Genomic DNA, 27,905 nt, shown 5'->3' with positions numbered 1-27,905 from the left:
AGCCACTGTGCTGATTTACACAGAGGTCACTTTTTTCTATCATGCAAACTCCGGGCAAAGGTACAAACCCTCATTTAATTAATTCAAATAGTCAGAGAATAATAACTAGCTGCAATTATCAGTCATATTTATTTGTATCTAATTTTCCCCATGTCTTTGATAAAAATAAAAATACCAATACATGTAAATTAATTGGTTTACATTAAAGTTATAGCGTCTAGAAATGGCGGTATTATATTGGAATTTTTATTTTTTTATCCTAGTAATGGCGGCCATCAGCGACTTACAGCGGCACTGTGGCGGGCATTCTGGCACTGGGTGGGAACTGGCTAACTGCCACTGACATCCCAATGACACTAATACAATGATCCTAAGGCATCGAGAGTAACTCACTCTTTGTCCTCAGGATGGTTGCTTCTACTGTACCACTTGGTCATTTGCAACTTCAAGAAAATGCAAGTTGTTTCCTTTCTTGCCTACTCTAACCTTCTTACAATGCCATCCAAATACTGCGCGATAAGGGCTCTCGCACCTTTGCTGTGGACCCTCTGGAGATTGGCTTCCTCCTTTCTTTGTACACCTTTGAGAACACTGTGCTAGATAACTGAATTGACTCTATCAAAGTAAATTCAGTCACATTGCAAGTGAATAAAAAATTAATAAAACAACCCAGAAGGAGCTGGTCAGCAAAATGCGTCAGCCAGAGCCTAAACGGTGACGTCTTCACTGTCAGGGATTTTTTTTTTCTCAGTAAAGTATTCGTTGAAACATTTTTTTCCACAAAAACAGGATAATAGCACTTTTTCATTTTTAAAGCACTTTTGGGCATTATGCACTTGTATCTATTATTGCATGGCACATGTATATATTTTGTATGAATTTTGTCACATTAATTAGTTATTCATTGATTTTGCCTTTATGGCATTGCCCTTTGATTCAGATTTTGACATTTAAAGGTATAGCTCACCTAATAGGTTGTAAGCAATTAAAATATATGATTTTTCTATAATTTGCCAACAGTTTTTAAGTTGGTGACAGGGTCTCTTTAAGTACACAGCCAGTGTGTTCAGGATCCAAATCCTTTGTTTACTTTACTTTTTACCTAAACCTGCCCCTTGAGTAAATAGGAATACACATTACTTATCTACCTTCAGATCTATGGTATTTGAATACACAAGAAACAAAACGGATGTTGCTGAACAGCAATGTGAGTTCACTATTTCAAAATAAGAACATTTTCTGCTAATTTAATCAAATGAAGTATTTTGTCCAACAGTGACTATTTCTAGCCTGACCCACAGGTCACAAGTTGGGTTCATAACCCCTGCTACAATGCATAAAAGGGAAATCCTGGCCCATAGGAGACACACAGACAGGCATCATGTGGTTCTCCAGTGCTGTCCTGGTCCTTGTCCTGATATGCCTGATATGCCTAGCATGGGTGAAAGGGAGAAGCAAGAATACAACACTTCTGCCCCCCGGACCTTCCCCGCTGCCACTGATAGGTAACATTCTCCAAATCAGGCCAGATAAGTTGCTGGTGACATTGCGGAAGGTAAGACATTGAGTTTATCCCAATATTTGGGCGCCCTTTAACTTGAACTTTTCTTTCTAGCTTTGGATAGAGTAGGAAATCATTAGAACCCCTGTTTGATTGTTTTCTGTTTACTCTCTCTTTTTTTTCCTGGTGACCATTGTCACAAAAGACAGGCAGTGATGGGAAATCAAAATTGTTGAGTTGTCACCACTTCAAGACCGCAATACGTATATTTTCATGGCGGTTTGGATGTGGAATACCGGGGTTATGGCTGCAGCTGGATGCCCTAACTCTGGTATTAAAATTTATAGCAGCTGACACTGTTTCTTGCTAAAAGTGATCCGAGCTGCTAATCAGCTGCTGGTCCAGTTTTAGATGCGGCGGAAGGGGTTATCTCCCACCCCCGGTGGTTCTCAGGCTTACCTGACTGACTGGTGAGCCCGGGAACTAAACCAGCAATTGCGGCAGCAGGTCATACAAATTAGCTGAGGAAAGATGGCCTTAACTAATCTGTATGACCTAGGAGGACCAGAGCGACGTCATGATGTCACCAGTTCCAGCTAAATAAGATCAATGTTATTTTTTTTAATCTAATGCTTTCCATTGTAGAGGAAAGATCTGGGGTTTATAAGACCTCAGATCTCTCCATAAAGAGGACCGGTCATGATTTATTGTTATTGCAAGAGATATTTAAAGTGTATTTTTTTGCGTTTTACAAACCGCTGTGCATAAAATTGCAACAATTGCCATTTTATTCTCTAGGGTCTCTTCTAAAAAAATATATATATATATATATATATATATATATATATATATATATATAATGTTTGGGGGTTCTAAGTAATTTTCTATCAAGAAATACTGTTTTTTACTTGTAAACAAAAAGTGCCAGAAAATGCCTGGTCTTTAAGTGGTTGATTGTAGATCCATACATATACCCAGTGAAGTGACTGACCTCAGCATATACACAGAGCTGATCCTCCTACATAAGTTGTACCTGTTTATCTGCGGGGTCCGTTCAAAGTCCAGAATTTATAAAGCTTTTTTGAGCTGTCAGAGAAAAGGGGGTGGGGAGCTGAAGTTATGCTCTGCAGAGCTCAGTGAGGAGAGCCCTGAGAGCTGATTGGAGGAAAGGGACACACCCGCCTTCACACAACTCATAGGAACAGAGCTGAGGCTGTCAATCTACTGGAGGTGCCTCCCCTGTCACCATTTTTTTCTTGGTGTCAGGAAAATTTGTCAGATATGATTTATGCTGCTAGCAAAGGAATGCAGCAGCAGACAGAAATTACACTTTTTGATCTTAATTGAGACAAGTACACGCTATAGAGGGATATGCTTTGTTCATATATCATGTCTGTGGTTTACCATCACAGTTGCTGATTGCCTTTGTTTTTTCCATAAAGCGTGTCTCTCTTTATCATCTGCCATCTTTCACTCTTGCTTCTGTCACTCTATGTCTGTTATCTCCTCCCTTGTCTCTCACTCTCTCTGGTATCTCTCTCTCGAATCTCTCTCTGATATCTCTCTCTCTCTCTCCCTAATCTCTCTCTGATCTCTCTCTCTCTCTCTCTCTCTCTCTCTCTCTCTCTCTCTCTCTCTTTCTCTCTCTCTCTCTCTGATATCTCTCTCTCTCTCTCTGATATCTCTCTCTCTCTCTCTCTCGAATCTCTCTCTGATATCTCTCTCTCTCAAATCTCTCTCATGTCTCTCTCAAATCTCTCTATTTTGTCTTTCTCATGTCTCATATCTGTCTCTCTCTCTCTCTCTCTCTCATCTCTCTCTTATGTCTCTCTCATCTCTATTTTGTATCTTGCTCATCTTTCTCTTGTCTCTCTCTTATCTCTTGTTTCTCTCATGTCTCTCTTATGTCTCTCTCTTCTCTCGTCTTTCTTTTGTATTTCTCTCTCATCTCTCTCTAATCTCTAAAGAGGCTCTTTTCTCTTGTTTCTCTGTCTCATCTCTTGTGTCTCTCTCTTGTCTCTCTCATCTCTCTCTCTCTTTTTTTTCTCACCTCTCTCATTAATCTCTCGTGTCTCTCTCTTCTCTCTCTTGTCCCTAATATCTCTCTCTTATCTCTCTCTCTTCTTTTTTTCTCTCACCTCTCTCTCTTATCACTCTCTTTCCCCTAATATCTCTCTATCATCTCTCTCATTGCTCACTCATTTCTCTCTCATCTCTCTTGTGTCTCTCTTGTCTCTTGTCCCTTTCATCTCTCTCAGGTCTCTCTCTTTGTTGTCTCTCTTTCTCTCATTTTTCTCTTATCTAGCACTCTTTCTCTTGTCTCTCCTCTATATCTTTCTATTGTCCTTCTCTCTAATCTGTTGTATCTGTCATCTTTCTCTCATATCTATCTCATCTCTTTCTCTTGTCAAATTGAAATTGAAATTCAAATGACCTTTAATGGTAGGACCAAATAACATTTTAGCATTGCCAAATCAGTTTGTATGGAAAAGGGGAGTGGTAAGGGGTAATATAAAGGGGGATAGGGGGAGAGTCAATGTAAAGTTGTCTCTCATTTCTCTCTCTCTCTCTCTCTCTCTCTCTCTCTCTCTTGTCCCTCTCTCTTATCTCTCTCTCTCTGTTGTCCCTTGCTCATCTCTCTCTTTTCTATCTGCAGTTTCAGGAGAAATATGGTCCTGTCTTTACTGTATATTTTGGGTCTCGACCTGTAGTGATGTTATGTGGATATGATGTGGTCAAAGAGGCTCTGATAGACCAAAAAGATGGATTCAGTGCAAGGGGGAAGATGCCAATGGTTCACTACGTTATGAAAGGTTTTGGTAAGATGTCTTGTTTTATATGTTTTTGTTTTTGCTGTCTTCTATGTATTTTAAGTGATGCGGGACATGGTTAAAGTACTCCTGTGCCCAGACTATGGATATAAAATGTTATAAATATCCTCAACAAGACCTCTCTAGCTGCTTGTACTGTGAAGTGATTCATCCTGAAAAAGATATGATTGTTAAGCCGGCCAAAGATGGACTGAATTTCGGTAGGTTCAGCAGGAAACCAGATGAATTTTGATCCATGTATGAGCAGGTTGGTTGTACTGAAGTTGATCTATCAATTGACTTCAGTATAACCACTCTGTTTGTTTTTGTTTTGTTCAATCACTGACGGCAATTATGGGGAAACTTCCCACTGTCAGAATACAATAGACTTGCCAGAGAGAATCAAGCAATTTTCTTTCCCTCAACGCGTGGTTGTATTTCAGTCAGTTTCTCACACAACCTGCTTTGTGTTTACATTAAAAGGCTGTCAGACTGTCAGGATTCTGCTGCCAGATAAAATAAGGGGAGATAAAATGTGATTTGGGTGCCTGTTGTGAACTACAGTATAAAGAATATTTTCTCCATAATGCTTTTAGATACAAAGATGAATGAGAGCTTTTACATTGCTGAAGTGATTGATTTCAGTTATTTTCCAAGGGGTGTGCTACCAAATATTAAATTGTGGGTGCCAGTAATTTTATCCAGTCCATTTTTGGGGTTTTGCATGGAACGCGTCAGGTTTGGCTGTTTGTTTCTCCACTTTTTTGTGTCATACCAAAACAAACAAAAGAAATAAACATGAGAATGCCTAAACATTTGTAATGGCAACAATTTTCTAGGTGAAGTGGTGCATTATCTGACAGAAATGCAGGGATGCCAATATTTTTGGCCATGACTGTATGTGGATGTACCCAGCACGTGTAGGCCCTGGAAAGGGTAGGAGACTGGGAGGAGTAGACCTGAAGTCAGGAAGAGCCAGCTGTAGTCTTTCTGTCCCTTATGGAGGTGAGGACTACGGTGGATTGCAAAAAGGTCTTTTAGGCTAGGCCAAAAGTTCCCTGTGTGAGGATTTCTCCCTGGAGGGTCCCAGGAGAGGTATACATAGCGAGGAAGTGACTACAAAGAGCAAAGTCCTGTGAGTACTAATGACCCTGGGGAGAGGAGACACTGTGAAAGAAAGATGACTGCTGAGGTGCTGCATATGCTTTCACATGTGACTTTGGTGGATCGTCCACTAAATGTGATTGACTGTGTAATGTCAAGTGACTCTGGATTGTATGTTGATTGCTGGATTGTGGTTTGAATGTTATGCCATTTTCAGAATTCCATCAGTAAAGTGCAGTAAACTACTTTATGTGTAGACATCACTTTCTTTAGGGATGTAAAGGTTAATGGCCGAGAATGTTGTGTGGAGACCTTTAACATGGAGTGGGGCACAAATGGAGGAGGGTTTGGCCTCAGCATGGGAGGACATTGTTCTAGCAGGACAGGAGCAGGGGTAGGGACATGTGCTCTTGGCACAAAATAAAGGCAATCATGAAGCTCCTCCTACACAGGTTCACTTTAACCAGTTGCCGACTGCCCATAATTTTTAAAGCTACAGGGTGGCCGCTCTGTGCAGAATCATGTATATACAGTTGTGTCCAAAATTATTCAACCCCCACTGAAATTGAGTGTTTTGGCCAGTTTGACATTGCTTTTGATCATTCAGTCATCTTGCTTACATTTACATTAAAGAGGCACTTGTAGGTCAGACAAATATAACATAACAGTTATAATGAAATAACCACAAATGTCTTTTCTGTGCTCACAGCATTATCAGTTTTATTCAACCCCCAAGTGACATTCAATCTTAGTACTTAGTACAGCATCCTTTTACAGTTATAACAGCTTTTAAACGTGAAGCATAGCTTGACACAAGTGTCTTGCAGCGATCTACGGGTATCTTCGCCCATTCTTCATGGGCAAAGGCCTCCAGTTCAGTCACATTCTTAGGCTTGCGCACTGCAACTGCTTTCTTTAAGTCCCACCAGAGGTTCTCAATCGGATTTAAGTCTGGTGACTGCGATGGCCACTCCAAAATGTTCCAGCCTTTCCTCTGCAACCATGCTCTAGTGGACTTGGAGGTATGCTTGGGATCATTGTCCTGTTGAAAGGTCCAACGTCTCCCAAGCCTCAGGTGTGTGACGGACTGCATCACGTTTCCATCCAATATCTCCTGGTACTGAAGAGAATTCATGGTACCTTGCACACGCTGAAGCTTCCCTGTACCTGCAGAAGCAAAACAGCCCCAAAGCATGATTGACCCTCCACCATGCTTCACAGTAGGCAAGGTGTTCTTTTCATCATAGGCCTTGTTCTTCCTCCTCCAAACATAGCGTTGATCCATGGGCCCAAACAGTTCTAATTTTGTTTCATCAGTCCACAGAACACTATCCCACAACTTTTGTGGTTTGTCCACATGGCTTTTGGCATACTGCAGTCGACTCTTCTTATTCTTTGGAGACAGCAAGGGGGTACGCCTGGGAGTTCTGGCACGGAGGCCTTCATTACGCAGTGTGCGTCTTATTGTCTGGGCTGAAACTTCTGTACCCACATCTGACAAATCTTTTCTCAGTTCCTCAGCAGTCACACGGGGACTTCTCTCCACTCTACGCTTCAGGTAGCGCACAGCAGTCGAAGTCAGCATCTTCTTTCTGCCACGACCAGGTAGCGTTTCAACAGTGCCCTTTGCCTTGAATTTGCGAATGATGCTTCCTAAGGTGTCTCTTGGTATGTTTAACATCTTTGCAATCTTCTTATAGCCATTGCCCTTCCTGTGAAGAGAAATCACCTCTTCTCTTGTCTTCCTGGACCATTCTCTTGCCTTCACCATGTTTGTAACCACACCAGTAAATGTCTAGAAGGAGCTGAGTATCACAGTCATTTTAAAGCTGCCTAATTGGTGCTTATTATGCTTGATTGCTGCTCGGTGACATCCACAGGTGTTTTCAATACCTGATGGAAAGCACCTGTATGAACCTCTGTTCTTCAGAGTGGTAGTCTTTAAGGGGTTGAATAATTGTGGCAATGAAGAAACCACATAAGAACCATTTACTACTGTATTACATAAACAATTGATGTCATTTTAGTTGCATTTGGGTAGTTACAACGTCCTTGTAGGATTTGATTCTGAATACAATTCCAAATGTACACTATAGTCCCTAAACCCCTTTACAGCATTGGGGGTTGAATAATTTTGGACACAACTGTACATGTGATTCTGCACTTCCGGGTAGGGGGCGTGCACACACCTCCAGCGCTTTGCTTCTGCTGTGATTAGTCACAGCAGAAGCCGATCAGCGGCTGACAGCCAATGGATGACCTCCAGAACCTGTTGATCAGTGAGGAGACACACTGGACAGAGCTCTGCATATGTAAACAATGCAGAACTCTGTCCTGTCAGCGGATATGTGCTGGATTTTGTTTCCTTGCAAAGCAAGGAATAAAATCCAGCACATCCCATAGTGAAAGAAGCAAACCGTACACACAAAAACATTGGTTAGACACACAGTTAACCCTTTGACCTCCCTAGATGTTTAACCCCTTCCTAGCCAGTGTCATAAGTACAGTGACAGTGTATATTTTTAGCACAGATCAGTGTCACCGGTTCCCACAAAGTGCCAGTTAATGTCCTCCACAATAATGCAGTCCCGCTATAAGTCGCTGATCACCGCCATTACTAGTATAAAAATAAATAAATAAATAAATAAATAAACAAAAATTCCAGTATATATCACATAGTTTGCAGACACTATAACTTTTGCAGAAACCAATCAATATGCGCTTATTGGGATTTTTTAAACTAAAAATATGTAGTAGAATGCATATTGGTCTAAATTTATGAAGACATTTGATTTTTTAATTTTTTTTTATTGGATATGTTTTATGGCAGAAAGTAACAGGTTTTTTTTTTCAAAATTGTCGGGGTTTTTTTGTTTATAGTACAAAAAATAAAACATCCAGTGCAGAGGCTCAATCCACCATGTGATCAAATACCATAATAAGTAAGCTCTATTTGTGGGGACAAAAAGTACATAAACTTAATTAATGTATTAGTGTTGCATGACCGAGCAATTGTCAAAGTAGCGCAGTGCCGTAGAGCAAAATGACTTGGTCATGAAGGGGGGTAAATTCTCTGGAGGTCAAGTGATTAAAGTGCAAATATTGTCAAAACTGTTTTGTTTTGGATGGAGCAAGGAAGGGTTAGTACCTCTGCTCTGTCAGGTTTTTCTTGTGGACTGTGTCCCCTGTAGGAAGATTCATCCTCTCTGTCTGTCATGGTGTCCATTGTTACCAGGGCAGACAGTAGTGGGAAATCCAAATTTTTTTGAGTTCACAGACAGGGATAGAAGGGAAATGTTCTGATGACAATTGTTTTAATCCTTCTCCATTTATGAGGACTCTCTAGTTATTTGCACTCTGCACTGTCTTTCTGTCTATCTAGCAGGGGCGGACTGACCATTCAAGCACTCGGGCACTGCCCGAGGACCCGGGGTCAGTAGCGGGCCCCATGAAATGCCTCTGGTACCTTTTTTATAGGCTTTTTTGAGTGTGGGCAAGGACACAGGGGCCCCATGATACCCTATTGCCTGGGGGCCCCATGAGTTGTCAGTCCGCCCCTGCTATCCAGTCAAGCCTTTCATAACCTCTTTACCGCAGAGGAATGCCTAAATAATTTTCAGGTCTCAGGCAATCCTTACTGAAATCAATGCATCTGAAGGCAATGGAAAAAATACCTTATACTGTACATTCGTAGTCAGTAGGAAGAATAAAACCATTACAGTGGTGGTCAGCATGTCAACCTTAAAAAGACATCATTAGTGTCATGCAGATGGCTATGCCAAATTACGTTAGTCCTGGGTCTAAGCAGGCACCTTCAAATAGGAGGTCAATTAGCCACAGCTCAAGGAGCTCCTAGCAACCTCTGGAGGAACCCTAGAGTTCCATGGAACCCTGGTTGAAAATGGCTGTCCTCGTCCCTTTTAATACATTTTTAACACACTGTATGCTAAATAGGAAAGATTTGAACTTTCCGATCATTTTCTCTTTCTCTTAAAAATATTTCTTACTCATTTTATGTAAAATGGAAAGCTTTTTGCCCTATTGCATAATAATGGTTATGTCTCTTCTAGGCATAACAGGTAGTAACGGAGAACGATGGAAACAAATGCGTCGCTTTGCTCTTACAACATTGAGAAATTTTGGGATGGGGAAGAGATCGATTGAGGAGAGAATCCAAGAAGAAGCTCACTTTCTAGGGGAAGAGTTCAGCAAAACTGAAGGTAAAAACCCAAAACCTGTTTTGCACAGTGACAGGCAATCATTGATCATTACAACCAATCAGCTTTCACATAGTGACATCACATCTGTGAAAGATTTAAATTGGTTTGTTTCAGTAGTTTTACGCACTTTACACAAGTAATTTTCTGTATCATGAGTTTTTCATTCTTCGATGTTAGCCTGTATTGGGAAAGAGAGATTCACCCTACTGTAATAAAAATTGTATTTATTTTTGTAGTTATTGGCCATGCTAGCTAAATTGTTGTGAAGGTGAAGAATGCATCCCAATATTTAGAGGATATGTATAGGGCGCATCAATGGAGGAGGCTGTGGACCGAGAGATGTCAGCCGGGGATGGAGGAGACACTGGACAACTTGCACCGGGCAGGACTTCTAGAAGTTGAAGCAAACTCTGCATATGGAAGAGGATAGAACAAGAAAGCACTTATAAGTGCAGTTTATCCAAAAGAATCATTAATAATGATGGTTAGAAACACTTACAAACTCGTGGTTAAAACAGGCTCAATAAAATCGTGCAGGGTGCAGAGGCTCAATCCACCATGCGAAAACCCACTGTGCCAGCCAACAACTGCAGGGGGAGCTGAGGATCAGATGTCCAAGATGGCCGCCGCATGTTCCAGAATCGCTGGAACACATGCTGGAGTGCACGGTGTTAGGAATGGGCAATTGTAAGTGTTTCTAATCATCATTATTAAAGATTCTTCTGGATATACTGCACTTGTAAGTGCCTTCTTGTTCTATCCTTTTCCATCCCAATATTTAGTATCTTTAAAGTGCTTTTAAATCCAAAAACAAAAAATTTTATTTTTTGAAGCTTACCAATCACTAGATGTGGTGGCTGCATTAGTTTTCTTTTTATTACATTAGTTTTATACCTGGTGATCCCGTCAGTAACACAATTCCTGTCTTAGGCTGCATTCACACTTAGAAGCTCCTAAAATGCAGTCAGAATTGCATGTTTCCACCCACATTTTCAGAAACGCACGACATGCTTGTAGTGCCATTATTTCTTAATGGCACCCTAAATACAGTGAGATTCTGCCATGCTTTTTGCATGACAAAACACTCGAAATCTAACACATCTGGCTTAGTGCCAAAATTTGGTACATGAACTTCTTTGGCACAATAGTTGTGCATTGGATGTCCTATACCAGGGGTCTGCAACCTTTAAGACATAAAGAGCCACTTGGACCCGTTTCCGAGAGGGAAAAAAAGACTGGGAGCCGCAAAACCATTGCAACATTTAAAACAAATCCGACACTGCATATATTGCAAAAAGAGCTCTGGTCATGAAGGGGGTTTAAGGGCCCAGTAAGCAAAGGGTTAATCAGGGCCACAGTGTATCATCATAATCACAATCATAGCCTTAGGTCAGTGGTGGGCAACCTTTTTTTTCAACTGAGCCAAATCTCGCCAAAACCACGATTAAAATTTATTTTGAGAGCCACATTTTTAAAACTGAAAATACATCCCCCATATAGTAATTCATCCCCCATAGTAATTCATCCCCCCTATAGTAATTCATCCCCCATAGTAATTCATCCCCCATATAGTAATTCATCCCCCCTATAGTAATTCATCCCCCCTATAGTAATTCATCCCCCCTATAGTAATTCATTCCCATATTGTGTCAATTCACTTACCTGTACTCCGCGCGTTCCTCTCGCCGTGTTCCCGCGCAGTTCTGGTCTTCAGGGCGGACTGTGAGAGGAGAGGAGTTCGTCACGCTGCCCCGCCTACATCCTGACAGCCAATGTTTGCCACGCTCCGCGGGCCGGATTATAAGGTCCGCCGGGCCGTAGTTTGCCCATTGCTAGGCTAGCTGCAGAGTCCTGACTTTTGGGGCGGCCGCCCGAGAGGAGGGAGGGGAGCGGGCGCCCGGCACACAGAAGAGCTGCATTAACCTCCCTGGCGGTATGATTCCTTCCGATTTTTTGTGCTGAAAGCAGTACCATTTTTTCGCATGGAAATAGTTTTTTATTGTAGGCTGTAATTTTTAGGAAAATTTCCCCACAAATCATTATCACTCAATTCTGCAAGTGGTTCTGATTTACTATCGCTGTTCTCTAGCCGGTCTAAAACCGCTTTTGACCTAAAGGGACGCTTTTTGGACGCCATGGACTTTTCTAAGTTTCCAGGCAGAAAGAACAGACAAAATGCAGGCAGGGCACAGGACAAAGCACTAGGGACAAAATGTATGTGAAATGGGATGAAACAGCAATGTTTTACTATTGAAAATTGAAAAAAAAAAAAAAAGACATTTTTTAAATTTTTTAAATTTCCCGCCGCCGGCGGCGCCCGTACGTCCCGACGTCACGGGGACCGGAACACAGAAGCCGGATGCCGGCATCGGCCGGAGGAGATGGCTGGGGACGCTGCAGGGGACACATCGCGGGAACGAAGGACAAGGTAAGTGCTGCAGGGACCCCCAGAGCAGCGCCGCATGGTAAGCCCGAGTGTAGCTCGTGGTATAGAAATTCTACCACGAGCTACACTCGGGAAAACCGCCAGGGAGGTTAAAAGAGCCGCGGCTTGCCGACCACTGAGCTACGGCAACCCTATTGCCTGTCACTTGGTGGGCAGTGTGCTCCGGAGCCGCAGCAAAGGTGAAAAAGAGCCGCATGCGGCTCTGGAGCCGCGGGTTGCCGACACCCGTCCTATACTGACAGGTGGAAATGTGTGAAAAAAAAGCAAAGCAAAAAAAAACAAGCAGGAATATGTGTTCCCGCTATGCGAAATGTGAATGGGGCCTTAGGGTGTCCCCACTCTGGATGGAGGAGACACCTTTGGAGAGCAGCATACCCTTGAAAAAGGGTAGTGTTGGATGTAGGAATAGAAACTGGAGATTGTCAGCTCCCCTGTAGGTGTTTAATGATTTGTTTCAACCCTCTAATTGCCTTTTTTGCTGGACAGCTTGATCTTTTAAAGAAAGTAAAATAATTACAGATTTCCTGGCCAGATCACCAGGTAAAAATAAAGCAAAAAAACCTAAACAAAAGAAAACTAATGTAACCACCACATCTAAGATTTGGTCATCTGCAATATAGTACATTTTTATTTTTTGTTTGATACTATGGTTAAAGTTGAATACCAAGAAAAAAAAGGTTTACCTCTAATTAAAGAAGTGACACTGTATTCGGGTGCGCACCTGGCACCCGAATAGCTGTGTTAGTAGCTGCCATTTTGCTCAGGTCACAAGTTTTCCATGCCATTTTGTCAGAAGAGAGAAATGGCCACAGTAAACTCCCCCTCTCTCCGATTTCCTCCTCCTTTCAGCTCATACAATCCACAATTTCTTAGCTGCTTCCAGATATTTCTTACCAGTCTGGTAATAGAACTAGCAGGATCTAACCCCCCAATACACATCACAGGATCCATAAAAGTGTCTGACTTAGCAGCTTTAGTGACTAGAAAGTTAATAGACATTAGGCTGTAAATACCTTAGTTTTAATCCATAGAATACGCATATCTGTCTTTCGGTTGAACCCACACCCTAGTATGTTCAATAACTTCTGAAATCATGACAGTATAGTCAGAATAAATTCACCTTGATTAGTTATTGAGTATCATTTTTAACCCAAACACTCCTATGCTAGGAGGTACTAGAGTGGATTAGGCCTCCACACCCCTCCTATGAGAAGTAAATATCCGAGACCTGTCATATCTATATCCATTGTGAAGCTAATTTCACACTGGAGAGTAATATGCAGGGTAGCTGGCTGTGTCCTGCAGATATTCAGAGTTATTCAAACTTATAGAGAACTGTATCTGGGACTGGTTCATAAATGAGTGAGCTCCCAGCAACCACCCCTTAAACTGGATGATTGCTCAGATGGACTCTGTCAACAGAAAACGAGAATGCCAGGACACTTTAACAACTCTCGTTAAACATCAACCAAGGAACATCTAACTGGACTTGAGAGAGCCACTGTATCATCTTTGCTTATCCTTTGGACTCTGCAAACCAGGACATTGTTAGGTATTCTTCATTTTCAACGCCTTTTTATATCTCTGTTGCCTTGTTGTCTCTTTATTTCCTTGTAACACCCTTTTGCTGCAAATATTTTATTTGCACCATTTTGACCTTTTCATTATTAAACCCTATTTTGGAAAGTATTGAATTTTCCTCTAAGACTTTTAATTCAAACTAAAGAATCCCTGTCTCTTGAAGAGTGCTACTGTATATTATAAATCTCTGGATATACCTGTCTGTGGTGACAGTGTGTGTACAGACATTTATTTTTCATATTTGCTCTTGCTAATATTATGAAGGGTTGATAGGCCCAATGCTATCTGGTGTTTTCTTTGTGCAGCGTGCAGCTGAGAGTGGCATTGTTACAGCACGGTGTGAGATTGGCCAGTCCTTTGTCACGAGTTGGTGAGAAGGGCAGGGTCAGGCTCCGCAGATATCACCATCAAACTTCTAGAAGAGAATCTGGTAGTCTTTGGTCTACTTCACTGATCATAGTAAGTTTGCTCGCTGTACACCTCATCCATTCATAAAATGTCTTGCATTCTTATGGTACAATGGCACAATTATTATGGTCCAATCTTCTCTCCTCCATTCACAAAATGTTTATTTTGTGAAATATATGCAAGACATTTTGTGACTGAAGAAGTTGTACAACGAGAAATGCACTGCAGTCAGTGTTGTAGAGCCGAGACTGTAAGATTCTGGGAAGTTTAGTAGTTACACTGGAATCTGCTGAATGAAAGTAGGACTTCATGCACACTTTCGGCTTCTCGGTAAAACCAGACAGTTGAGATGCGGTTTTACCGCCCCATACCCCCGCTCCCCCAGCAGTCAGCCTGAACCTGGGCATGCCATTGCTCAGGGCTATACATATGCCATGGTCACAATGCTGTGTTTCGTTGCTGTGGCAAAAAATAAACAGCACTTCACACTCAGTGAGCGTTTCCACCCTTAAACATGAACAATGCAAGTCTCTTGGGCTGCACTGCAACTGCCCTTCAATGCACACAAATGTGGTGCAGTATTGCAGCATTTACAGGGTTAAATCAGGCAGTGAGACGGCAACACAAGGAAGAGATGACCAACAAGGATCACTCTTCAGAGGTCACTGCAAATGTGAATGAGCCCTAAGAACTTTACTGAACACAGCAGCAGCCAGTGATGGGGCGCCTATCATTACAGGTAATTTATTTACAGCAGAAAAAAAAAATCCCAGAGTTCAGCTTTAAATACTGGAGTTTATTAGTAAAGGTTTGAGTACAAAATAGTCAACCTGTTTCAAGTTTCTCCTCTTCTTCAAGCCTAAAGACTTAAATGTGATATACACTGCTCAAAAAAATGAAAGGAACACTTTTTAATCAGAGTGTAGCATCAAGTCAATTAAACTCCTGGGATATTGATCTGTTCATTTAAGTAGCAGAGGGGGTTGTTAATCAGTTTCAGCTGCTTTGGTGTTAATTAAATTAACAACAGGTGCACTAGATGGGCAACAATGAGACGACCCCCAAAACAGGAATGGTTTTACAGGTGGAGGTCACTGACATTTTTTTCCCTACTCATCTTTTCTGTTTTTCACTAGTTTTGCATTTGGCTATGGTCAGTGTCACTACTGGTAGCATGAGGCGATACCTGGACCCTACAGAGGTTACACAGGCAGTCCAACTCCTTCAGGATGGCACATCAATACGTGCCATTGCCATAAGGTTTGCTGTGTCTCCCAGCACAGTCTCAAGAGCATGGAGGAGATTCCAGGAGACAGGCAGTTATTCTAGGAGAACTGGCCATTGCCGTAGAGGGTCCTTAACCCATCAGCAGGACTGTTATCTTCTTTCTGCAAGGAGAAACAGGATGAGCACTGCCAGAGCCCTACAAAATGACTTCCAGCAGGACACTGGTGTGAATGTCTCTGACCAAACAATCAGAAACAGACTTCATAAGGGTGGCTTGAGGGCCCGACGTCCTCTAGTGGGCCCTATGCTCACTGCCCAGCACCATGGCGCTTGATTGGCATTTGCCATTGAACATTAGAATTGGCAGGTCCACCACTGGCGCCCTGTGCTTTTCACAGAGAGAGCAGGTTCACTCTGAGCACATGTGACAGACATGAAAGAGTCTGGAGAAGCCGTGGAGAATGTTATGATTCCTGTAACATCGTTTAGCATGACCGTTTTGTTGGTGGGTCAGTGATGGTCTGGGGAGGCATATACATGACAGGATCCACAGACCTGTACAGGCTGGGCAATGGCACCCTGACTGCCCATTGTCAGACCCTACGCTGGTGCAGTGGGTCCTGGGTTCCACCTGGTGCACTACAATGCCCGGCCTCATGTGGAGAGAGTATGCAGGCAGTTCCTGGAGGATGAAGGAATTGATACCATTGAATAGCCCCCACACTCGCCTGACCTAAATCCAATAGAACACCTCTGGGATATTATGTTTTGGTCCATCCGACTCTGCCAGGTTGCACCTCAGACTGTCCATGAGCTCAGTGATGCCCTGGTCCAGATCTGGGAGGAAATACCCCAGGACACCATCCATCATCTCATTAGGAGTATGCCCCGATGTTGTCAGGCATGCATACAAGCACACGTGGGGGCCATACAAACTACTGAGTACTATTTTGATTTGCTGTAATGACATTTCAGCAAAACGGACTAGCCTGCTGCATCATTTTTTTCACTTTGATTTTCGGGGTGTCTTTGAATTCAGTCCTCTGTAGGTTGATCATTTTCATTTCCATCAAATGATGGGGCATCCTTACATTCCTAACATATTACCCCGTCCATATCAGTATAGATATCCAGCATATTTTTCCCCATTGAGATCTGATGTGTTTTCAAAGTGTTCCTTGAATTTTTTTGAGCAGTGTATTATGATGAAACAGGAGTGGGAGAAGGAACTTTTCATTTGGAGAAGCAAAGGTTGGTTCTCATTAATGCATTCCAAACCTTTCTAGCTAAATTGTGAATTATATTATAAAATAAATATATTGGATATAAAAAAATAAAAAATGTTTCTAATGCTATTAATGAGATTTCCACTTACATATTATATGTTGATATTGTTTATAGGAGAACCATTTGACCCAACGTTCTTGCTAAGCTGTGCTGTATCTAACATCATCTGCTCCATCATATTTGGGAGGCGTTTTGATTATAACGATAAACGTTTCTTATCGCTTCTTCGTAATATTAATGGGATCATCCGCCTTATGAACTCTGCTTGGGGCTTGGTAAGTAAACAAGTGAGATATTTTAACCTCATTTATTATCTGATAGCAAGTTATCTGATCCCACAGTTCAGATGTGGTCAGTCATTTATAGTCGGGACAAACAAAGTCAACTTTCACTGACGTAAAATGAATCTGTGTGAAGCAGATAAAACTTTTTAAACCATTTACCTTGGAAAGCAAAGGACTCTAGGTTACTCCGGGGCATAATAGTGATGCAAGATTGGCAAGAGGAACCCTCAGCTCCCGGAGGGACACACACCTAAAATTGTTGGGTAGCAGAGGTGGGTTAGGCTTGTCAGAAGACCTGACATATTGTCCAATGGGCATCTTTCTTGGGGTTGCACTATTTCAGTTTTTGTGTTGAAACAACTGATTTTCTTTAAAGTGATATTAAAGGCATATTTTTAAAAATAACAAACATGTTATACTTACCTGCTTTGTGCAGTGGTTTTACACTGAGCAGCCTCGACCCTCCTATTCTCAGGTCCCCCGATGGCGCTCCTGGCCCCTCCCTACTGCCTAGCTGCTTGCTATTGGGGCCCCTGAGCAGGCTTGTTCCCGAACAGTTGTTCCTACTGTCCATTGAGACACAAAGCGTGGCTCAGCCCTGCCCCAACTCTCACCTCATTGGCTTACTGACTGTGATTGACAGTAACGGGAACCAATGGCTTCTGCTTCTGTCCCAGTCAATGAGGAGGGAGAGACCTCGGAGAGTCCCTGATCTCGTGCACATTGCTGGATTGGGATCAGGCTCAGGTAAGTATTAGGTGGGCTGGGGGGGCTGCTGCACACAGAATGCATGAAGGTAAAAAACACCTTGAGCCTTTACAACCACTTTAAACTCTCCCAATTAAAGTGCATCTGTGCCCCGACTATGGACATTACAGTATTTACGTATTATTAACATGTAGTAAAAGAGCTTTTAAATACGCCATCCCTCATCTATCTAGCTGCTTGTACTGTAGAGTATTCTCAAAGGTCACAGCAAAAACTTTGAAGTTATTTTTCAGTCTGTTCCAACAGCTTAAAGCGATATTAAACCCAAAAACAAACATTAAATATATTGCAGCTTACTAACTCTTAAAATGTGCTGGCTGTATTATTTTTTTTCTTTACTTTTTCACTTTCACCTGGTGATCCTTCCAGTAAGTCTGTTGTTTTTCAACAGAACAAGCTGTGCTGCAGATGTAGCAGTTAGAGGGTAGATGCAAACTACTTACAACTGACAGTGGTGCTAACAATGGTCAGCTTTTTAAATGTAAATCCTTTATTCATAAATGAAAAAAAATGTTGTTTTAAATGCTTAAAAAGCGTGAATTGGAATTTTACTTTAGTTTGTTAGTGTATTTAAATCTGCTAATGCATCCAACATTCCCCTCTCTCCACAATGACAATGCTGCTGTCTAAAGCCAGAGTGTATGTACTCAATACAGGAACCGTGTTACTGGCTGGATCACCAGGTGAAAACAGAGGGAAAAAAGCCTAAAAAAAGAAAACAGATGCAGCTACAGCATTTGAGGATTAGTAAGCTGCAGTATATATTACATTTTTGGTTTTGGGTTTAATACCCCTGCGGTCGTATTAGTTTACTTGCATCAAAACAGAGTACAGTCTTTGATAATTCATTTTTTGGCACTAACAGTTAAATTCTCAGGACAAGCTGGTACTTCTTGGACTGAGAAGGAAAAACCCAGATAGCCTGTCCAGAAAACGTACCCGTATTTTCCGGCGTATAAGGCGCCTGGGTGTATAAGACGACCCCCTAATTTTCCAGTTAAAACATAGGTTTTGGGCTATACTCGCCGTATAAGACTATCCCCCTTCTGAGGCAACACTATTTAACCCCTAGCCTACAGGGCACTTACACCCACTTCCCCCCCAGGCCACTTTTCAGCTTTCAGCGCTGTCACACTTTGAATGACAATTGCACGGTCATGCAACACTGTACCCATATGAAATAGGTGGCACTGATGGGCACTGATGAGGAGGCACTGGTAGGTGGCACTGATGGGCATTGACAGGCATCACTGATGGGCACTGAAAGGCAGCACTGATACATGGCATTGATAGGCGGCATTGATAGGCGGCACTGATAGGTGGCACTGACTGGCACTGTTAGGTGGCACTGACTAGCACTGTTAGGTGGCACTGACTGGCACTGATGCGCACTGATAGGCGGCACTGATGCGCACTGATAGGCGGCACTGATGCGCACTGATAGGCGGCACTGACTGGCACTGATTGGCAGCACTGATGGGCATTGACAGGCATCACTGATGGGCACTGATTGGCGGCACTGACTGGCACTAATAAGTGGCACTGATTGGCAGCACTGATAGGTGGCACTGACTGGCACTGATGGGTGACACTGAAAGGCAGCTCAGATGGGCACTGATATGTGGCATTGATGTGCACTGGTAGGCACTGATATATGGCATTGATGTGGCACTGATGGACACTGACAGCTGGCACTGCTGGGGCTACACTGATCATCAGTGCCTGATCAGTGTACATGTCCCCTCCTCTCCTCTGTCAGCGTGACAGCTCGAGAGGAGAGAAATGCCGATAACCGGCATTTCCCTGTTTACATGTGATCAGCTGTGATTGGACACAGCTGATCACATGACCGAGCGGACATCTTCGGCTCCTTCCGTGATCGGTGAACGCTGTGTCCGAGGGACACAGCGCATCGCCGCGCATGCGCGGAGAATGGGAGGACGTCATATGAGCCAATCACGGCAAGTGATGTATTCTATTAATGAATACAGAGCCTGCTCAGATTGGTTGTGTCAGAGAGGCGGGCTGATGATGTCACAACTTCAGCCAATCCGAGCAGGCTCTGTATTCATTAATAGAATACATTGCTCGCCGTGATTGGCTCAGCCCGGTACACTGTATGTAGCTGAAGCTACCATACAGTATTACCGCACATCCAGCGTTCTATACCCGGCGTATAAGACGACCCCCAATTGTTGGGGTATGTTTTTAAGTAAAAAAAGTCGTCTTATACGCCAGAAAATACGGTAAATTTTGGTGCAAATATTGTTTTTCCTAACAGCTTAGAAGTATGCTCTGTATGTTTGCTCTTCATAGAAAAAAATTGCTAAAACATCAGAGCCTTTTTTGTGACATTTGAAAATGCATTTTTCCACAATGCCTATAGCTACTGAGCAAATGGGGATTTGTTTTAAAGTTCTTTTACTGCTTGTTTAGAATCAGAATGTGCAAATACATAAATGTGGGCACAGATTCACTTTAACTCCTAATCTAAACTTTAGTGATGATTCCTAACACTTACCCGTTCCTTTTAAAGTAGCAATATCAGCCCCAAATCTAATGTATAGGCACTGGTGCAGAGCAGTAATAGCCTGGTGTATGGTGCCAAACTGCTGAAATGTGACAACCCGTGTAACAGGAATCAGTGGCCTAGAGAAGCCAGACAGCATTACAAATTCTTTTTTGGAAATCTATTATGGTAAAATCCTCTTGTCGCCTTTTGTCCCACAATTATCATATTAGTTCCTGGGCAGTGATGCTGACCCTCTCCAGCTTCACTGTGACCAGTTAATGGGCAGCTCAAGAGTCAGATAATGGGAGCTTCTGACAGGTATTGTACCTTGTGACAATATTATTATTATACAGGATTTTTTTAGCGCCAACAGTTTGTGGAGTACTTTACAATATACAGTAAAGGGGGGACAGTACAGTTACAATACAGTTCAATACAGAAGGAATAGGAGGGCCCTGCTCATGGAGCTTATAATCTAAAGTTTTATTAAAACCTCATGAACCTTGAATACAAGAAGCTACAGCTGATTTAGGTATGTATTGTAGAATGAGTGCACTTGGACTTTACCTGTATTGAAAATTAATTAGCAGTTGTCTTTCTCCTACTTGATACAGCCTTTAAATACTGTATATATGGAATATTGAATTTGTTTGGTAAATAAACATTCTACTTATATTTTAGGTTGTTTACAACTTTGAGCGGCTCATCCGCTATGTTCCAGGACCTCCTCAGCAGGGGGTGAGATATCTATATGAGCTTAAAGCATTTGTTCATGAGATGGTGGAAGAGAGTCTAAAGACCCTGGACCCCGATTCCCCCCGCCACTTTATTGACTGTTTTCTGAAGAAGATACAACAGGTAAGGGAGACAGTAGGCTCAACGGCAAGAAGATATTTTGGTCTTGTTTTCTAAACATAAAGTACTATATTGAGATGGAAATAAATATGCAACACCCTCCAGGTTAGCTAGATAGGTTTTATTGTTTTAATTTTTATATAGAGGCTGAGTAGCAGCCTGGGATGAGTCAGCCTGGGAGTGAGGCAGGAGTTCACCTCAGGACAGGATGGGAGGTTCTACAGGACAGGGATTCTTGAGCCCTCCCACCTTTCCAAAAACTCGAAAACTTTCTGGAACAGGGGTGGGGGTGGGGGGGGGGCAGATCTGCATGTTTGAGGGACCTTGGTCAAGGAAGCAGGGCATGCTGACCAGGGCAACCCTCAAATATAACAGAGCCTGGGAATTGTGGGGAGTCAGGTGGAAGATGGACTGAGCGGAAGGGTGGAGCCTGGGAGGGGGCCCCAGGGAGGGGAGTCTACCTACAGGCTGGTTGTTGGACATCAGGATCTCCCTTTGGAGGATATCCTGAGCAGCAGGGAAGGAGCCAGTCCAGCAAAAGGCCTTAAAGCAGCTACTAACCCACCACACTGACAGAATTGTGTGAGTACTCCTACACCCCCCCTGAGCCGGATAAGGGGAGAGGACGGTCGGATGCAATACCCAACTAGTCTTCACCTGTGACTGCTTAACTGTAAGCTCTTTGGACCCCCTTGCTCAAGGATACCCTCAGCATGGTTGGGTGAAGAGGAGGATTCATTGATGGTATGGGGAGATACACTGAAAACGGAACAGTGCTTTATTTTTTCCCGGTCACCCTTTTTGTAAGAAGTTTGTCCTCACCTTCTACAGTTCCTTGAGCATCCCATATACCTCTAGACCCCATCCAAGTTGTTAACCCCTTAATAAAAACAACTAAAAACCCAGCTCAAGGAATGGGTGTGTAAAATGCACGGTGCCTGGCAGTGCAGGGCTTAGGGGGACCCAATCAAATCCAGAGGCCCTTGCAAGGGTAGTGCTACAAATACATAACTCTCAAGAAGGGAAGAGAGAAAAATAATGAAATTAGGTGTTTTAGTAAATAATATCATTGTATTTTCTTGCAGAATAAGGAAATTCAAGACACAGAATTTCATACGGAGAATCTTGTGGCTTCAACAATAAACTTATTTACTGCTGGGACAGAAACTGTCAGCACAACTCTTCGCTACGGCTTTCTCATCCTGTTGAAATATCCAGAAATTCAAGGTAGAAATTCAAATTAAAAAAAAATAGTGTGTACTTGACCCTAAATTTAACAAACATGAAGTAGAAGCTTACCCTCCACTTGTTCTGGCAATGTCATTCTTTTATTCTTTTTTTTTTTCTTCAATTTACATTTGTCAATTTTCCAGTTTCTTAAAGGGGAACTACACTGCATCTGAGTTCCACAAATCAAAAGCGCTATTTAATTTGTTTTTAATATTCAAAGCAAACCCCCCCCCCCCCATCCATCCATGATTCCATGCTTTATTTTGCTGAAAAACAGCCCCCTAGCAATTCTGGCTGTGGCCATCTTGGCTATGGGCAGATGATTCATGTAGCATGTACTTCCTGGAATCCATCTGCCCCATAGTTCAGGCATGCAGGCAGGAGGGTGTGCTTAGTTCATAAAACCCCTCCTCCTTCCTTCCTTCCTGAAGACTTCTGGGATGTGTGACATAATTTGCCTAGGCATGGAAACTAGGAAGTAACAGTTTAAAACAAGTAAATATAATATACTTTCCTATCTATTTACTAATGGTAGCAGCATAAGGATTACAAATAGTCAGTGTTGACTGAGAGAGTGAAGTTCCACCGTAACATCCTGTCCTAGGGTGACAACACTCCCTGAGGGGCACCCTGGGCAGGTGCAGTGTTACCCTAGAATGAAATGTAGCTGTTCCAGTTCAATACATCTGTCTCTGAAAGCTAAAATGGACCATAGACCTGTTATAAAGAATTACAGATATGTCCAATCAATAGCCAATCTTTCTTTCTTTGTCAAAGAAGGGGGGTGCTCAGTGAGAAACATCAAAAATCTACCATGCCTATAGGTACACTTACTACTACTTGGAATTACTCTTACTTGGTAAAATTATTCTAATATTTATCCTTCAGTTAAGGTTCAGAAGGAGATCGATCAAGTAATAGGTCAATGTTGTCCGTCAGCTGAAGACCGAATTAAGATGCCTTACACTGAGGCTGTAATCCATGAGATCCAACGATTTGGTGATATTGTCCCAACTGGACTGCCACACTGCACAACAGAAGATGTATTATTCCGGGACTATGTAATACCCAAGGTAAAGAGTTAAGGATACTACATCTGGAAAGCACAGTTAAATTAATACAGTAGGCAAAACATAGAATACACCAACAAAAACATAATTATCTATTTACCTGCATTTTCTTTTTGATGTACACATAACTAGAAATAAAAAATTGTTCTAAACATATTGAGGCCTAAAGAAGCAAATCAAGCCCATCTCTGACAAAGAACCAGTTAAACACCAGCAGGAGGAAGGAGTCCTGATTCCTCTATATACAGGAGATCTTTAATTAGACCTCATTTAGAATACTGTGTCCAGTTCTGGAGACATCAGATTGATAACAGAGAACAGTGAAAGGTCTGAGGGATAAAACATAGTAGGAGAGACTTCAGGAACTTAATATGTACAGTCTGGAGGAAAGAAGGGAAAGGGGAGACATACTGTAACTGACTCCTTTAAATACATCAAGAGGTGGCTAAGTTTCAGAAGGGAAGCATTTTCAGTATGAAGCCAAGATCAAGAACACAAGGACATGACCTCAGAATAGCAGGAGGAAAGCTCAAAACTAATCTTAGAAAGTATTATTTTGCCAAAAAGGTAGAAGACTTCCAGCAGAGGTAGCAGGTCAGTCAACAGTAAGTGTTTTCAAACATACTTGGGACAAACATAGATCTATACTCTATAATCTATACTCGTAGATTTGTTGGACTACTTGTTTTTTTATTTCTTCTTCCACTTTTCTATGTTTGAAATTTTGTAATAAGTACAGTGTAGAGAGGAGAGCTCCATAAATTCAGTTAAAAGTCCAGTTAATTTTTTATGGATCACAACAGTCACAAAACGTATCTAGAGCATTTCAGGGGCCTTCGCTGATCACCCTCCTATAGCATCACGAGACCATGACCTGAACAAGATTTTAAACACAAGTGCAAAAATAAGATAACTTGCTCTTGGTCCAGTTACCTTCCTCTACAAGCATGATGAGGGGAATCAGTGAAGCCCTTGAAATGCACTAGTTACGTGTTGTAATTGCTGCAATTAATAAAAATTAACTTGACTTTCAGCTACATTTATGGTGTTCTTACCTCTGGTTTTTATTGCTGATGTTCTGAAGACTTTTTTGGGACCATCAGATTCTGGAGAGCTGCTTATGACTACTACAAATCTAACGTTAGAATACCTATCTAAATCATAGTTCATCCCTCCATCAATATTTCTTTAACAAAAGGATTACTTTTGTTATAGTGTGATGCTTGCCAACAAACAAAAGATTTAAGTGGTTCTAAAGGCTGAAGATATTTTACCATGCATTCTATGTATGCAGGTGAAAAATCTTCAAGGTACAGCTCCTCATCAGCACCCCTAATACTTACCTGTGCCAGATCCCAATCCAGCGATGTACATGAGAGCCGAGTCTCTATCAGGACTCTCTCTCCTGATGGCTGAGACGCAGCAGCTGGAGCCATTGGCTCCCATTGCTGTCAATCACAGCCAGTGAGGAAGGAGAAGGGGGAAGGGACTGAGCCATGCTCTGTGTGTCCCATAGAAACAAGCAGCTTGCTTTGGTGGCACTTGGCAAGGGGCAGGGGCCAGAAGTGCCTCCAGGGGGATCCGAGAAGAGGAGGATTACTGCTGCTCTGTGCAAAATCATTGTACAGAGCTGGTAAGTATCATGTGTTTATTATTTTAAAGAAGAAAAAAAAAAAAACTTTAGAACCACTTTAAATCAGGCTTGCAAACTGATAAAATGGAGGTGGTATTTATTTTAACTATACTTACAGAATCGAGAGAGCTCAGGGAGGGTATTATCAGAGTGGTGATGTGTGCTAGTTGCCCAGATCAGGTGGTAGAGCACTGATTTCCATCTCTGATACTTGGCAGTCATATATAAAGGTAGGGGTAAGTGAAACACAAGACTATGTGCATTACCTTTATACGTTTGGCAAACACTTTCTATATGTGTATTACATTTGTGCCCTTTAGGATCACAATATTCCAGCATCACCTTTTTTCTCTTTTAATTTATCTCAGGGCACAGATGTGTTCCCATTACTTACCTCCATACTGAAGGATCCCACCCACTTTCCAGATCCAGAAGTGTTCTCTCCAACAAGGTTTCTGAAAAGTAACGGAGGTCTAGAGACAAAGCCAGCCTTGCTGCCTTTTTCTGCCGGTAATAACTGTGTTGTATTTTGTGAGCAGCTATTTGAAGTCAATCTGTCATATCCTGTCCAAAGAAAACCTTTGAGTGCCTATACTTACCTATACCACTATTAAGATACCTACCACTGCCTGTCCAAAGTCGCCAGTGATCTCCAGCACTTGTCACTAGTATTGCCATAATTTGCACAGTGGCAGTACTAAAACACTGAAACATGGGCTCTACATCTTTGGGAAGCAGGTGACACATGCTTTCCCATGTCATAGAGGGATTTTTAGAAACGGAGGCATAGATAATTAAAGGCAGTAAAAGTTGAAAGGGGGTAAGCTTTGTTGTGACCTATGGGTCAGATTATTGTATTATTTTAAACATAACCTTAAACTGAAACTTCATCTTTATAAAAAAGCAAAAACAAAATTGTCCTTTTTCAGATGTTACAATATAGCAGCCATGTGCTATCTACTTGTTATATTTTCCTGTCAGAGCAGCTCTGGACTGAAAACTGACACTGCCCGGGCTGCAGGAGAATAAGAAGGCTCCTTCCTCACTGGGTGGAAGCATCTTGAATCCACTTGCTCAGTGAAGCATGGACACAGCCCGCTCAGCATTATGGGTGGTTGGATGTAAATAAAGGCCTCTGATCCGATTCACCCAGACAGAGAGGACCCTTCCTTTTTTTTTTTACAGATAATATTGGATTGGAGGTAGGCAGGTGTAAATGGACAGAAATCTGTTTACATTCGCCACTCCATAGAGGAGAATCGAGGGTTCGATCAGGTCCGCCTGAAAAACGGATAGGTGGACCTGATTGGATGGATCATGTGAAAGGGGCCTTCAACTGCCAATAATAAAGCCTTTAGTTTTCTTCCATCCAATCTAATCCTGACAGCCCCGTTGTTTAAAGTGGTTCAAGGTTTTTGAATGTATGAAGGTAAAAAACCTTCTCTGTGCAGCATCCCCCTTAAGCCCCCCTGATACTCACATACGCCCACTCTCGATCCAACGATGTGCACTGGAGTCTTGGCTATCCTGGGAGCCCCTCTTCTTATTGGCTGAGATAGAACCGAGAGCCATTGGCTCCCACTGCTGTCAAGCACAGCTAGTGAGCCAATGAGAAGAGAGAGGGGCGAGGTGGGACCCAGCCACGGCTCCGTGTGTGAATGGACATGCGGAGCAGAGGGTGCCCCCATAGCAATCTGCCTGCTATGGGGCAACCCAACAGGAAGGAGGGGCCAGGAGCTACAGCAGGGAACCTGAGAAGAGGAGGATCCGAGCTGCTCTGTGCAAAACCACTGCAGAGAGCAGGTAAATATAGACATGTTTGTTATATTTTTGTTTAAAAAAATAAGCCTTTAGAATCACTTTCATGACAGTTTTCTGAATACAGTATCTGCTATCAGCATTGAGCTTAGGAACTTGATAGAACCGTCTTACAGCTCGATACTCAGCTTGACACTGCTGCTCTGACAGGTAGAGAAAACAAGTAAAGAAAAATTATTCCCTGAGACTGAGATAAGGCTTTATTTCTCATAACAATTTCAAAGTCTAAATGTAATTATTATTACGTATGCTTTTTTCTGACTGTCCTCTATAAATTGACAGTTGAATATTACCATATTGGATACTTGAAAATAATTTTTGAATGTTTTAGTATGCGTCAAACTTGTTTTTTTTTTTTTTTAATTTCTAGAGTAAGGGAGAAACCTTTGTCAGGTTTTTTTGTCATCTGTGTCCCAGTAGAAAGATTTTACTTCTTTTCCTGTAGACACAACAGGATGTCAGAGGAAATCTATGCAATGTAAGGGAAACCCCTTTAGATCATTGTGCCTGAAACTAGTGTCCCCATTGGAAGAGTCCTCCTTTATTTCTGTTCTGGTAACAACACAAAATGTGGGATTTTCTTTTACCTTCAGTCCTAATGGCAATGGTCACCATGAAAATTTGAGAGTGTGAATCTCCCCAGGAGGAACGCAGACAGCAATTCTAACCTTTCGCGACTCTATCCAAAACCAATAAATATATTTTATTGTACTGTTTCGACACCTTAATATTATGTTTTGTATACTTACAGGGAGGAGGATGTGTCCAGGGGAAAGCCTGGCCCGCATGGAGCTTTTTCTTTTCCTCACCTCCCTCCTCCAGAAGTTCACCTTGACCTCCCCGGTACCTCGAGAAGAGCTGAACCTGGCCCCTGAAGTCAGCAGTGCTGGACACTTTCCTCGCTTCTACAAAATGTCTGCCATTCCCCGCACAAACACTATATAATCTTCAATTTGTTTCTTGTATATCCCCATTGTAAATTACATTCAACTTGTATTCTCCTTTTATACTGTAATAGCAAAATAAAAACATATTTATTGAAGCACTTTACTGCATTGTCATGATTTAAAAAAAAACAACTTTAAAAGAATAAACTAAAACTGCTGTTATGTATTCCTTCAAAAGTCCAGTCTGGAAAAACTAAGTATGCA

At 42.1% G+C, this 27,905-nt stretch overlaps 1 protein-coding gene across 1 annotated transcript; it reads left to right on the top strand.

The window, feature by feature from the left end:
- The first annotated feature begins 1,361 nt into the window (after nucleotides 1-1,361).
- Nucleotides 1,362-27,796, top strand: LOC149456980 (cytochrome P450 2G1-like). Its single transcript, XM_089684270.1, has 9 exons — nucleotides 1,362-1,555; nucleotides 4,158-4,320; nucleotides 9,486-9,635; nucleotides 16,699-16,859; nucleotides 20,830-21,006; nucleotides 22,089-22,230; nucleotides 23,122-23,306; nucleotides 25,305-25,446; nucleotides 27,506-27,796. Exons 1-9 carry the CDS (start codon nucleotides 1,382-1,384, stop codon nucleotides 27,697-27,699), a joined length of 1,488 nt encoding a protein of 495 aa, XP_089540396.1. The 5' UTR covers nucleotides 1,362-1,381; the 3' UTR covers nucleotides 27,700-27,796.
- Nucleotides 27,797-27,905: the final 109 nt, after the last annotated feature.

The sequence above is a fragment of the Staurois parvus genome, unplaced genomic scaffold (assembly GCF_062004578.1).
Source record: "Staurois parvus isolate SC_StPar_1 unplaced genomic scaffold, SC_StPar_1.0 ptg000340l, whole genome shotgun sequence".
Classification (NCBI taxonomy): Eukaryota; Metazoa; Chordata; class Amphibia; order Anura; family Ranidae; genus Staurois; species Staurois parvus.
The sequence above is the reverse complement of the archived record's forward strand: the minus strand, read 5'-3'. Positions and strand labels throughout refer to the sequence as shown.